The 14,934-nt window shown below is 31.5% G+C and overlaps 1 protein-coding gene across 1 annotated transcript; it reads left to right on the top strand.

Moving 5' to 3' along the window:
* Nucleotides 1–12,684: 12,684 nt before the first annotated feature.
* LOC110113350 (RNA polymerase II transcriptional coactivator KELP) lies at nucleotides 12,685–13,309 on the top strand (the record flags this gene model as incomplete). The annotated part of the gene is given in 2 exon segments (XM_020845899.2): nucleotides 12,685–13,124; nucleotides 13,204–13,309. Coding segments are annotated over 2 exon segments (466 nt in total), but the record flags the coding sequence as incomplete, so codon positions are not given.
* Nucleotides 13,310–14,934: the final 1,625 nt, after the last annotated feature.

Below are 14,934 nucleotides of genomic sequence, written 5' to 3'. Positions count from 1 at the left end.
GCATAATTGTATTGCATCGTCCATGACGATGTCCTGAATGATATCCAAAAATAAAACATGCCTAAAAGGTTATGACGGCTGATTCTTTCTAATTTGATCCTATCATCCCATATGATGATAATATCATCCAAGACAATATTATTAATTGTATCTGCCTTAACTAGGACGCCCTAATTAGGGTTTCTATTTTTATTCGATCGTCTAGGATGATTTGGCATTGTCTTGAACGATATGATTGAAAATAGAAAACTCTAAAACAGACAAAATTTTTCCCCCAAGTGTATGTGTGCAAGGTTACTTAGCATCAGGACTCACATTATTATTAAAAGACTCAAGAAAAGGTAAAAGACACTTGACGTACAATACAAGCTCACTCAGTCCTACTCTACCCAATCTTGAGTTGGTTTGATTTGAAATTTGATCTTGTAGACATAAAACGTTAGTAGATAAGGTAGTCGTAGAAAAACATAAGTAACAAAAATGTTTGTTATCATCAAAATTATATTTCTTGAATCCAAATTCGCAACACACCAAATATAAAATGTCTAAAGAATAAGAAAATTACAGACTCTTTTTTATTACAATTTGTTGCTACACTCACTACAACATTTTTTTTAGTTCTTTTCTCTAGCTTGGCTCAATGTATTACGCTCAACCTAAAATATTAGTAGTATATATATAACTATATAATATATATATATATATAATAGTAAATGAACAAACTAATAATCTTTACAATCATCAAAATAGTAGGTCAGGTTCATTGGTTTCAATATGTTTTAGAGGACTATAATGGTGCTTCCTCAAGAATTTCTCTTACATTCTTCTCCTCTTTCCTAATCACTTTCTCAAATTCTATTCCACTCCTCAATTGAATAGCCTTGCAATGTTCCTATCACTTTCTCTTTTGAATTTTATTTGATGTTACTAGGCAAAGTTTCGTAGGGTCTATTATTCAAAGAACTAGCTAACTGCCTTATTGAATTTTCTATATTTCTAATTACAGCATCCTCGCTTTGCAATTTAGTGCCCATCATTAAAACTAAATATTGTAATGAAGGCATTTTATCATTAATTTGAATATTTTAGTTAAATCAAGCAGAATAATTAAGCCTTGGGTTTGTATAATTTTGATGAGGTGGTTTCCATATTCCGACTTTATTTGGTTGGTTGAACTTCCAATTAGTATTACAAATTTGATTATTATTCTTTCTAAAGTTGTGGTGATTTCTCCAACCAAGATTACAAGTATTTGAGGAAGGGTTATTAGGTTGATTATTGATATTATTTATGGATCCAATTCCTAATAAATTTGGGTCATTTGAGGATACATAAACACTATCTTCAACAAGAAAATGTGTTTAATGGGACAAACTCACTCAAATATTATATATTTTGTTAGATATATTTGCTACTTATGATGTTAAGATTGATAGGACAACTAATTCCTACACACTATCTACCTTCCTAGAGTTAACATTTTCATACGACCATTAGAAAATATTCGTTAAAATTCTTTAATTATAGCATAAGCTTCATATAAGCATTTGGACATCAATAATCCACCATCAACTCAATTGATAATGGATCTAAGAGAGATAACTAAACCATTATAGAATGTCTGAATAAGAAGCCAATCAAATAATACATTGTCAAGATACTTCCTAAGAACTTCTTTGAATTTATCCCAAGCCTCACAATAGATACACCATCTAACTTGGTAAATGTGGTAATGTCATTTCTAATTTTTATTTTCTTACAAGGAGGAAGGTATTTGGCTAAAAACTTATTAGCTAAGTCATTCAAGAGAGTGATTGAGTCTATGGGTTATGAATTTAGCTTCATTTTAGCTTTGTCTCTTAATGAAAAAGGAAAGAACTTAAGTCTAATTGCATCATCTAATACACTATTATATTTGAATATAGCACATCTTTCTAAGAAACTAGTTATATATAGGTTAGGATTTTTCTATAGGGGTTCCCAAAAATATAGAACTATATACCATTTGAAATGTTTTAGGTTTTAACCCAAAATTATTAGCAAGAATATTTAGTCCATTTATGCTTTGGTGAATACCTTTAACCATAGGATTAACATATTCCCTAAGAGATTTAAGCCAATCATGTTCCTGAATTTGTTCAACCATTTTTTTTTTAATGTTATTTCAATTCTAGCTGCAAACGCCATTTCTTCTAAATATTTCTTACAACGCATGCTATCGTAAGCAATGCAAAATAGTACTATATATAATCCACAACATAGTTGAACAAATAATAATACAACTATGCAAAATTTCAAAAAATTAAGATATTTGAGGCAATATATATTGGTAAAATTAAAAATAAAGACAAGATTAAATTAATAGTTTATTATGTGAAAATTATGTAATATTTTATTATATTAAATTTCAGTAAGTATGTTTGACTTTAGTTACTATTATGTAAAAATTTCTCAAGAAATAGAAAAAATTCACAAGTAATGAACCAGAGCCATAGTGCTGGAATCATCACTTTTGCAGCATTATTAAAACCAGTGCCATATCAGGACATTGCAACACCCAAGTCTCAAGAAAAATTATATATAATTTAATGCCCTGACGGAACTAAGGTTAATGTTGTACCGCTTCAAAACACCAAAGCACCAGAAATATAAATTGTAATGCTAGAGTTTCAGGGAAATTACATAATAATACAATGTTAGAGTGTCAACCTTAGAAGTGTCGCAACACTAAATGATATAAGCAAGTGCCACAATATCCAACTTTTGCAACTTTGTGGCAGAGCAGTTAAGAAAAAGAAGCACTATGCCAGATTAGCCATCCATTATGTTGTATCAGCATGTAACTACGTCAGGTCAGCCAAATGCCACAAAGAAGAACCTTTAGTGGCATCGAGGAGCTAGTTCATATTGTAACATCATGGTTCCACCTTATCGAGCATTGTGGTGCCTAAGCCATTCTATAATAAGTATAAATAGTTTTTGTTCTATTTTTGTGTGTGTCTGTGTATTAAACTTCTAAAAAGTTTTCTTGGAGGGGAGGCTAGAGGAGAGTAAGATGCATTTTTTAGAGTGGATGGATAAAATTGTAGTAACCAAGCAATCATTTGGAGAAGAAAGGAGTGTGGAGAGCTATGTTATAAGGGGAGATTCACTTTGGCAAGGGTTCCATTGTGGGGTCGACAACATGAATCCTTTTTCTCCATTATGTCTTATTAAGAGTCAAATTATCATTTGAATCTAAAAATGAAAGGTCATTTGAAATATTTTCTAGCCAAGTCTTTTTAGGTCTACCTTTACCTTTCTTAACATAAGCCAAATCTAATACCTTTACTTTCCTAATCGAGTCATCAAGAGGCCATCATTTTATATGACCAAACCATCTCAGATAACTCTCTCTATTCTTATCTTCAACTGAAGCTTCTCCAATCTTTTCACGTATATGTTCATTTCATATACTGTCTCTAAGTGTAAAGCCACTCATCTACCTAAGCATCCTAATCGTTGCAACACTTAATTTATTATTATGCTTCACTTTTAATTGAAAACATTCTACACCATAAAGCAGTGTAAGTCTCACAACAATTTTATAGAATTCTCCATTAAGTTTGAGGGGTTCTTTTCTATCATATAATAATCTCGATGCATTCCACTACTTCAACAATCCAACTTGAATTCTACTAAAAATATCCCAATCTATTTCACCATCACTTTGAATAATAGACACAAGATATCTAAAATGTGAATTCTTATTAATGACATCATCACCAAAAGTCACAATATACCCACTAGATCTACTACTACTAAAATTACACTCTATATATTAAGTTTTAGAACTACTTAAACAAAAATCTTTAAATTCTAATGTTAACCGCCATAATTTGAATTTTACTTTAACTCCCTATCTAGTCATATCAATAAGAAGAATATCATCAGCAAAAAGCATACACCAGGGTACAACCTCTTGCAAATATCTAATGAGAACATCGAGGACTAAAGAAAAAAAGATATGGGTTTAAGGCTGATCCTTAATGTATTACAACTAAAATAGGAAAATACTTTGTCAGACCACCATGTGTTTGAACCCAAGTAATAGCTCCTGCATATATATCCTTAGTGAGTTGAATATAAGCATTATTAACTCCTTTATTTTCTAGAACTCTCCATAACACTTCTCTTGGAACTTTATCATATGCTTTCTCTAAATCAATAAGAATCATATATAGATCCATCTTATTCTCTATATACTTCTCCATCAAACCTATCAATAAATGTATAGCTTCCATAGTGGACCTACCCAACATGAATTCAAATTGATTTTGAGAAATAATAGTATCACACCTCAACCTATGCTCCATAAATCCCTTCCAAGTTTTGAAGTATGAATCCTTAACTTAATTTCTCTAAAATTCACACAATCTTGTGCTTCACCATTTTCTTAAAAATAGGAATCAATACACTCATTCTTCACTCATATGACATTTTTTTAGTATTCAAAATAGTATTAAAAAGTAAAAAAACTTTAGGAATACAATAAACGTTTCTTTTCATTCTTACAAGCTTGACAGTGAATGTAAATGCTTTGATTTAAAACTAATTTAAGTGATTCTAATTTGGAAAATTTAGGATATTTTACTACATTAGTCCAACACACTTGAACAATTGGTATCTTTAGTTTCCTTCTACAATTCTCATTCTGAATAGTATGAAATGCTGATTTCATTGTGTAGGATAATTTTTTATAGCTTGAAGTGGATTGTACTAGAATAATTGCATTAAGCAAAATAATTTCTCATGAGATCAACACTCTCTCATAAACACTTTAATTACTTGATTGACATGTGCATTGAGTTTTTAGTGGGGATTTCCATTTTCTTTAGGGGACTAAGATAAAATGTGGTTGAATTTCTTACCCTATGCTTTAGATTTGCTTGGAATTAGTTGACACATAAGTTCCTAGTAAAGTATTTTCCACCTTCTAAAATTATTAAGCTTAGGAATGATATTACTTCTTTTTCTCAGTTTGAAGGAGAGTCAATCTATGAGATAGGAATGTTTTAAGGAGATGCATACAAACTGCCCTCATTAAGCTCTTTTTTAGCTTGTTTTTTTCTACTCTGATTGGTTGGTGATTTAAATATTTTATAATGGGATTATAGGATCCTATAGATCAATAATTAATGTTACAGTTATAGGTTCTTTGATGTCAAAGCCTTTTAGTGAGAATTACACTATGATAGAGGAGATTATAATAACTAATTTTTAGTGGCCTTCTGATCGAGTGAATGTTAAGGGACTAGCAAGTGTCCATGAGTCAGATGATTTATCAATTTTGATATATCTAATAGTAGCCATATAGAAATTTTTTATTAAGAGATTAGTTTAAAATAATTAATTAATATGCATATGCATTTTTATGTAAATAAGTTTTACTTTTTATCATTAAAGGTTAATAAAAATTACACAAACTATAATCTTGATATTTGTAATTCATAATAAGGATGTAAAAACTGGATTGGAGATAGAACTGAAAAAGATAGAGACTTAAGGTCCAATGGTTTGACTAGGATCTAACCGGGCTGAACTGGATGAAATAATAAATATAAAAAATATTTAAATGATATTTAAATAATAAGACATCCTTGTAATAATTATGAAATAATGCCATTTTGGGAATAAAAAATATATAAAATTCATACATAAATAAAATATTCAATATTTTTAAAGTTAAATATAAATTATTTTTAATTTATATTAAACATTTAAATATAAATAATTTCTAAATTTATGTTATATATTTATGTATAATTTACACCTATAAATTATATATATAATTAAATTTAGAAAAATCATAACTACATTATTTATTTTAGATTTTTCATTTTTCCTTATCTCGTTAACTTTCATAATTTAGAGAGAAGTTAGTTAAAAAGTTTATTAGTATAATCATAATCCAAATTGTCATGTGAAATATATTTTTAAATTTTTTGAATTTTTATTTTTAATAATTATAAATATACAAATATTTATATATTTATATGCAATTTAAAATATTAATATTTTATTTTTAATATTCTCTATAAAATTTTTCAAAAAAATTATATGGAAGCATATCAACAAGTTGTTTTAGTTCTCACATCATTTGAGAAGGATTTGTATTGTGTTGTCTATAAAGCTTTTTTTTGTATTGCTTTTGTTAAGAGTTCACATGGGTAATAGAAATATGTTTGGTTATATTTAATTAGTGTTTAATTCCAATATAATTTAAAATTTAGGAATTTTTAAACAAAATTAATAACAATATTTTGATTATGGATTAATTTTTATAAAATTTTATATTAAATTAAATTATTAATAATTTATGAATTGAACCATCAAGTTTTGTAAAAGACTAGTTCAATGGTTTGGCAGTTCAAACTAGTTCTCACCAAGGGTTTGATGTTGGACTTCATGAGACATAAGCACGCAATGACCAGTTCGACAATTGAACCGGCAGGTTCAATTTTCAAACCATGACCCAAAGAGTTTTTTAATAGTAAATAGAAGCTAATATCACTAATTGATAGAATTACACTCTTAGCATTCTGTATTGTGTCTTCTTTAAAAAGTGTATTTATATAAAAAACTTTTAAATTATTATTTTTTATTCAGAGATTATTATTTTTTTGTTTATCTAAAAGAAAATATCAATTTAACCAGTTTAAAAATTCATTTTATTATTGTCATAAATATATTAGACAATAAATTATATTTCTAAAATATTATGTGCTATTTTTTTAATTAGTAAAAATTAAAAATAATAATAATAAGATAAAGATCAACAGGTTGTAAAAATGGGACTAAGACCAACGAACCATAAAAAAGAGGAATTCACGGTTCAATGGTTCAATCAGGGCCAAACTTGTAAGTTGAACTGGAAAAGACATAAATAAATATAAAGTTGTTCAAATATAATAAAAATTATGTAAAAATTAAAATTTTAAACACAAAGAATCTTAAACTTATTTTGATTAAAATCTCATGGAGAAGCTTGATTAAAAGCTCAATATAAAGCTTTAATATATATATATATAATAGAATATATAATATTATATTTAATGTAATATATAAATTTTTTCTAATAAAAAAAATGATTTTCTTAATGTTATAATTATATGATTCAAAGTTTTAAATTTATAACCCAATCAATTTTATAGTTCTGGCCAGCTTTTAAACTCTCATGTAAAATCTCAAAGGTTTTTAGTCACACATCAATAGGAGAGATAAAAGTGATTTTTTTAATCGTAGGATAATCACAAGTCACAAAGTAACATTAAAGATTGCATGACTTGGACAAGCTTGCAACTTCTTAAATGTTGTATAAGTCCCTTAAAAATATAATTAAAATTTAAAACTTTTAATTAAATAAAATTCGATATGAAATATTTTAATTTTAAACAAAAATAATAATATTATATTGAAAACTTAGCCAGTTCAACGAAACGGGATCCGATTCAAAGGTTTTTTCGGTTGAAAACTGCCGGTTCTCACTACTTCAATGAGAATATGATTTTCTAAAGGGATCGGACTAGCTAATATACACGTTCACGATCAAACTGGTTGTACTGAGCGGTATGATCGGGTTTTAAATACATTGACAAAGACAACCTCTTTACAAACCCCTAAATGTTTTCACCATCCCATAGAAAAATTTAATTTAGGAGTAATTTTGTTGGAGTAAAAGTGAATACAAAGCATTTACTATGTCTTGCTTTTTCACTTTTTGGTGTTTGATTTGGTTAAATCTAAATTCAATGTAAAAAATAGTAAATACAGAGTATTTCATTTTAGTTCAATTTTGAGGTAAAGCACTATCCACCAATTTCCGGCGAGAATACTTTAAACCGCTTGCTCCTTATTTGAGCTCCACTACCGACAACTTCTATTACAGCTATCTGCCACCTACAGGCAACCTCTTTACAAACCCCTAACTATTTTCACCATTATGATGAAACAATTTAGGAGATGTTAGGTTGGAGTAAAAGTGAATACAAAGCATTTACTATGATTTGCTTTTTAACTTTTTGGCATCTGATTCGGTGAAAAGCAAATCAAAAGTAAAATATAATAAATGATGTGTATTTCATTCTAGTTTAATTTTGAAGTAAAATGCTCTCCCCCAATTTAGGCCTAAAACTCTTTTATACCGCTCGCTCCTTGTTTGAGCGCTATTATCGACAACCTCCATTATTGCTGTCAGTCACTTGCATGTAGGTACACCCCACCCTGTAGGCACCCCCCCCCACCCCTTCCCGCAGCCTCCAGCCACCTGCTACCGCTGGTCACCACCTGCAGCTGCCGACCAACGTTGCCTCAATTTAAAATTCTACTCTACATTTATTATTTCCAAGTGAACAAAAAAGACTATTTAGCTTCATTTATTTAACATTAATACAAATAACTTTAAAATTATCCTTTTTAGATCAAATTCCTTTTACACAGCAAGTGTTTTTCTTTATCTAAATCAGGCTTATCTATATCTAAAGGAGTTTTTGAAGGAGTTTGATTTTTTTTTTTTTTTGGGTTGTGGAAACTAAGCTTTCTTCCACAGATAGGAAGGGAGTAGATAAGCTTGTTGGAGTTGATTGGGACCTTTTTTATGTTTCAACTGATGGATTATCAGGAGGAATTCTTATTTTATGGAATTCCAAGGTGTCTTCTTTCAATGTCTTGGATTCTTTTTTTCAAGGCATTATTGGGAATCTTGATGTTCATAACAAGGGTGTTTAGCATATCTCTAATGTGTATGGGTGTAATGACATTGATAAAAGAAGAGAATTGTGGAGGAAAGTAGAAAAGTATTCCTCCAAGGACTTCTCTTCAGTAGTGGGTGGAGACTTCAACTGTTTGATGGAGAGTGGAGATAAAACGGGTGGGAGGAGATTCTATTTTTTTCCAAAGGTCCAAAGGAGATGTATTTTTTTCTTATCAATAACGACTATCATGATGTTGGCTTTATAGGGCCTAGGTTCACTTGGTGTAATAATAAGACAAATGGGGCTCGAATCATGGAGAGGATAGATAGATGCTTTCTTAACTCTAAAGCAATTGAAGTCTCTCAGTGGTTGGTGGTCAAACATCTTGCTAGGGTGGCTTCTAACCATTGCCCAATTTTGGTTAACTAATTGAAAAATAACTTCAAAGTGAAGAAGATCACCAGATTTGAAGATTCTTGGACTTCATACCATACCTCTTATACTGTGGTGGCCAAAGCTTGGTCTAAGAAAGCTGTTGGTAGCCTTTTAGAAGTCCTTAACATTAAATCTAGAATGACATTGAGAGCTTCATTTTTCTGGATTAAGGATAAACTCCTAGATCTTAATTCATTGAAAGATCGTCACAAAGATGAAATCATTTAGTTGCAGTTAGAGGAGGCTAATGAAGGTCATCTTTCGGCAAAGAAGATGGTTAATCTTAGAGCTAAGGTGGAGGAACTCAATTGTAACTTAGTTAGATTGAATACTTGGTAGAGACGACGTTCTAAGATGAGATGGCTAGCATAAGGTGATATAAATTCCAAAATTTTCCACTCTTTTGCAAGTGCTAGGAGGAATTCTAATTGGGTCTATAAGATTAAAGATGGGTTGGGAAATATGGTAGAAGATCCAAAACAAATTGAAGAAGTATTTCTAGACTACTTTAGCAACAAATGAAGGCATAGGGAGTGTACATTAAGTGGCTGGCCACCACCTTTAAATAAGTTGAATGATGAAGATAGAACCTTTTTGGAGGCAGAAATCTCTTGGGAGGAAGTTTTGGGAGTGCTTAACCAGCTTGGTGGTTTTAAATCACCAGGTAATGATGGAATCTCTTATTCTTTCATTAAGATTTATTAGAATATTATTAAAAATGATATGTGGAATGCTATTTATCATTTTTTCTCATCTAGAAATATGGATGTAAAGTGGAAAGAGACCTTAGTGGTGCTAATTCCAAAGGTAGAAGATCCTCTAATCACCTCCAATTTTAGACCTATAAGCTTATGCAAATCTATTTACAAGATTGTAACAAAAATTCTCTTGAATAGAATGCTAAAGGTGATTCTTAAATTAATTTCACTATAACAAGAAGCTTTTTTAAATGGTCGTTCTATGTCGGATCATGTGTTATTGGCTCAAGAGATCTTCCAAAAATTTAGATTTTCTAAATAAAAAAGCGGATTGGTTTCTTTTAAGATTGATATGGAGCAGGCCTATGACAGTAGGGGTGGGCAACTTTGAAAAACATTCTTCATTATTTTGGTTTTCCAGTTAAGTTTTCTAATTTGATTATGGAATGTGTGGAGTTCCCTTCTTTTTTTTTTTTATATTGGTTAATGGGGCATATTAAAATTGGATCAAGGCTCTTTGTGGATTTCAGCAAGGTTGCCCTTTATCCCCTTTCTTTTTATTCTTTGCTCTTAGTTTCTTTCAAATGCTTTGACTCTTAAAGGAAATGAGATTGGTATCAAAATTCATCCAAATGTTCCTAATATCTCTCATTTACTCTATGCTGATGACATTGTAATCTTTTCAGATGCCTCTAAAGACGGTTAAAAAGGTCAAGAACATATTATTAGAGTATTGCAGTTGGACAGGGCAAAACATAAACTTTGATAAATTTGTAGTTCCATTTGGAAATTCGGTGAAGAAGAGGAAGAAAAAAGTGATATCCTGGTTAATGGGTTTAAGAGTGGTTAAGGAGATGATGTATTTGGGAGTGAAGATTGCAATGAAGAGGCTTGGAGTTGATGATTTTAGTTTTCTTCTTCAAAGACATTGGGTAAAATTCAAACTTGGAGCAACAAATATATTTCATTGCTAGGAAAGATGACTTTAGTAAAATCTGTTATTTAATCTCTTCCTCCCTTTCAAAGTACTCACTCTCTTATTCCTTTGAGCATACTTTCAAAGTTGGACAGAATGTGCAGGGATTCATAGGGAATAAACATGTAGTAATTTGGGAATCCATTATGTGAGATGGGATGTTCTTTGTTTGCCTAGTAAATTGGGAGGTCGTGACCTTCACTCTTGCGTCAATAAGGTTGGCCCCTCAAGAGCTAAATTTCCTTGGAAACTTCTTAGTGGTTCTTCTTCTTTATTATATCATATTTTGGTTGCTAAGTATGGGATGTGTAATTGGAATACCCAAACTAAGAAAGGTGTTTCTTCAGTTTGGAAGATTTTATTAAAAGGATGTAAGGCTATTGCTCCGGTTGTTAAATGGAAGGTTAAGGATGGGAAATCTATCAATGTGCTCAAGGATGTTTGGTTGATGGATAAGTACTTTATTATGTGGCCAACATTTGTTTCGGTCAATTTGATGGATGACACGGAACTTGACAAATTCATTTATTCATAGAAGCTGGAATTTAGAAGAATTGAAGACTTGTTTTGGAGATGAATTGGTAAATATCATTTCTCAAGTTCAAAATTGTTCTGATCTACTGAGGATACGTTGGAGTTGATTCATTTTCAAATAGGGAAAACTCTATCTGCCATTGTTTCAGAAGTTGCGGCTTCAGATGATCTAATGGAAAGAGATATCTATTGGAGTTAGCTTCGAAAACTCAAACTTATGCCACAGGTGGAAAATTTCTAGTGGAAAATGTTTCATGAAGCAATCCCAACATTTAGTTTTTTGTTGAAAAGAAGATTAAGAACGAATGATGCTTGTCTTATGGGTTGTTTAGAGATGAAAAACATAAACCATGTGGCAGTAAGTTGCTCCAAATTGATTCAGGTAATCCAAACTATTAATAGTTGGGGTTTCTTGATACCAGTATTTGCTTCTTTAAAGGATTGTTATATGTGGATGAAAATAAATGCTTCTAAGAATTCTTTTCTTGTAAAACTCTATTGCACTTTGGTTTCCTAAATTAGAAATTGAAGTGTAAACTTGTTCATGGAGAAAAGGAAGACTCTTGTTTGTATATAGCTGCTCAAACTATTTCTCTTGCTTCTTTTGTTGATAAAGGGGCTCTTAAATCGGGCTACTGGGATGCTAATCATCATAATAGGCTGTTGCTTCAAAGTTGGCACCCCCCACCCGGTTGGCTTAAAGTAAACATGGATGCTTCTTTGTTTCTTTCATATGAAGCTACTATAGGTGGAGTATTCAGAGACTTTAAAGGAAGATTTCTTTTGGCTTTCAGTTTCAAGGGATTGCATTGGGATGTTGCTTGATTAGAGTTATTGGCTATTCATGCATTAAAGGTCATTCTACAAGATTGGATGTTGGATTATGAAGGAGTTATTATTGAAGGTGATAATGCAAATGTTATTAATTTCCTTCAGAAGCTTAATAGGGACCCGACCAAGAGGTTGATTACAAATGGGATGGAAGAGATTGATTTCCCCAAGGAATTCAAGAACGTTAATTTTAGTAGAGTGAGTAGGAATTGTAATGAGTCAGCTAATATGTGTGCTAATATTGCTCATTATAATAATTTTGTTTGGAATAACTGTAGTTGGGATTCTATTCCTCATTTTTTTATTAGTTTGCTTAAAGAGTAAAGTGATCATTTTCTTAGTTTGAAATTTCTTTTCATTTTAATAATATTGCTTCAGTATCTTAAAAAAAAACAACAAATTTTTTTTTGACCATAAAAATAGCAAAACTAATAGATTTTTCGTCTATTTTCCACTTTATTCTCTGTGCTGAAATACGGCAACTGTTTAACTGGTCGAATCTTTTTTATTTGATCTCTATTTTCCACTCTTTTTTTGCCCTCAAAGCTAAAAAAGGGTATGGATTCGGCGACGCAGCGGTCGATCGAAGAGGCAGTGCTTGACATTCTCAGGAATGCTAATATGGAGGAGATGACCGAGTACAAGGTTCGCACTTTCGCAGCAGATCGGCTTGGAATCGACCTCTCAAGCCCCGACCGCAAGCGCTTTGTCCGGAACGTAGTCGAGTCCTTCCTCGCATCCCACAAGGAGGACGACGCAGTTGCCTCCGAGGCCGCCGACGCCCCGGAAGAAGAGCATCAGAAAGTGGAGGTTGCGGCGGCGGAGGAGGAGGATGAGGCAGAAGAAGAGGAGGACGACCACAGAAAGAGACGCGGGCCGAGGGAGTATGATGAAGAAGGCGATCTCATTGTGTGCAGAGTCAGTGACTTGTGATCGCGTACTAAATCCTATGGCTTTGTTTACATCTGCGCGTTTTGAGGGTTTATCTTTCTTGCAGTTGTCGAATAAGAGGAGGGTTACGGTTCAGGATTTCAGAGGTAAGACGCTGGTGTCGATCAGGGAGTACTATGAGAAGGAAGGCAAGCAACTGCCGACCTCTAAAGGTATTCTGCTGCTTGTTGTATTTGAGAGCCTGCTCAGTTTCAAATTTGTTCGCTTTGAAAATTTCTAACTGCTATGTTAAGGGTGTGTATATAGTGATGTTTTTTTTAATGCTATAGTATCATGTGTTAGAGGAGTGCCTCCTTTCGTTTTACTTGATCGGACTTGCATGCTTTATGTTTGGTATTTTATTTAGAACTTGTAAAAGGTTTTTGGGCATAAATTACAAATAGCTTTCTTATCAAGCTTCTTTTACATTTCAGGGTTCTTTGATTAATTAAGTGGAGTATTGCCATTATGTTTGCAATTACTCTTTTGCAACGGTTCTTCTTGAATTAAATTACATCTAGTGATTTTTATTCTTCACAGGTCCAAATCAGTTTTCAATTTATTTTCTTAAATTAGATGTTGTTAGTCTGTTAGCTTTCATAGCTATGTTTTTCAATTGGTTGTTTGGTTAATTAAGTTCGATATTGCCATTACTTTTGCAATTATTCTTTTGTAACTGATTTGTTGAATTAAATTACTTCTAGTGGGTTGTATTGTTCACAGGTCCAATTCAGTTATTATTTTATATTCTTAAATTAGATGACGTTGGTTGCTTAGTTTTAATGGCTGTCTTTGAATTGGTTTTCTACTTGATTCAAATCCACTAGAAAATTCATTTGATTAAGTATACATTTTTGACATAATTTTTGGATCTCAAAACAAATGAGTATTTGGACCTGGAACTTTTAAAATTAATTTCGAGATCATTCAATTATACTAAGATCACTGGATTCAAGTTCAAATGAGCTTAAATCAAGCTGTATGAAGCATAATTTGAATCTTTTAGTGGCCATTTGAGAGGCCAAACATTTTCAAAATTTGTATGCTTATAGTTGAAAGGTACATCTTGACTAAATGAATCCAACGAGTTTAAGATGACTCAATTTTGAGTTCATTAAGATACTTGAATGTCCAAAATACATTAAGTAATCAACACCTTGTTTTCACAAATTCCCATGGGATTTTCAGTAGCTAAAAATTTGAGATTTAGTGTGCATTTCAAAGATTTGCTTATTGTCACTTAATTTTGGCCACTAATTAAATCAACCTATGCTACCATCATCAATTGGCCAACGTGATAAGATGAACAATATTGATGTTTGTCATCAGCTAACTTATGCTTGTTGGCTACTGACATCGACTACCCACACAACATCACCTTGCATCGACAGTTGATCAACATTGACACCCATTATTGTCAGTCCAATCTCCATTAGCCACCAATATCCAATCGTCGCTATTTATACTAGATGGTTTCTCCTCCTTTTTCAAAATTGTCCATCTTTTGACATCCAATTTCCCCACAATTGTAGCTTGAAGCTTACCAACAACTGATATATGACATCCATCTATCATCAACATTTAATGCCTTTTATCTATTATGCACAGACACGGACACAAAGACACAAATACAACATTACATAGACACGGGACACGTCAAATATTGAAAATATAGGACACGGACACAGACATGGGTTGGACACAATATTATAATTTTTATATTTTAAAAATAATGTATAAAAATTGAATAAGTATAATTTAAAAAATAATTTAGAAATAATAAGTTATTTAATTAGAA

Source organism: Dendrobium catenatum, unplaced genomic scaffold (genome assembly GCF_001605985.2).
Source record: "Dendrobium catenatum unplaced genomic scaffold, ASM160598v2 original_scaffold_30490, whole genome shotgun sequence".
Lineage (NCBI taxonomy): Eukaryota > Viridiplantae > Streptophyta > Magnoliopsida > Asparagales > Orchidaceae > Dendrobium > Dendrobium catenatum.
The sequence above is the reverse complement of the archived record's forward strand: the minus strand, read 5'-3'. Positions and strand labels throughout refer to the sequence as shown.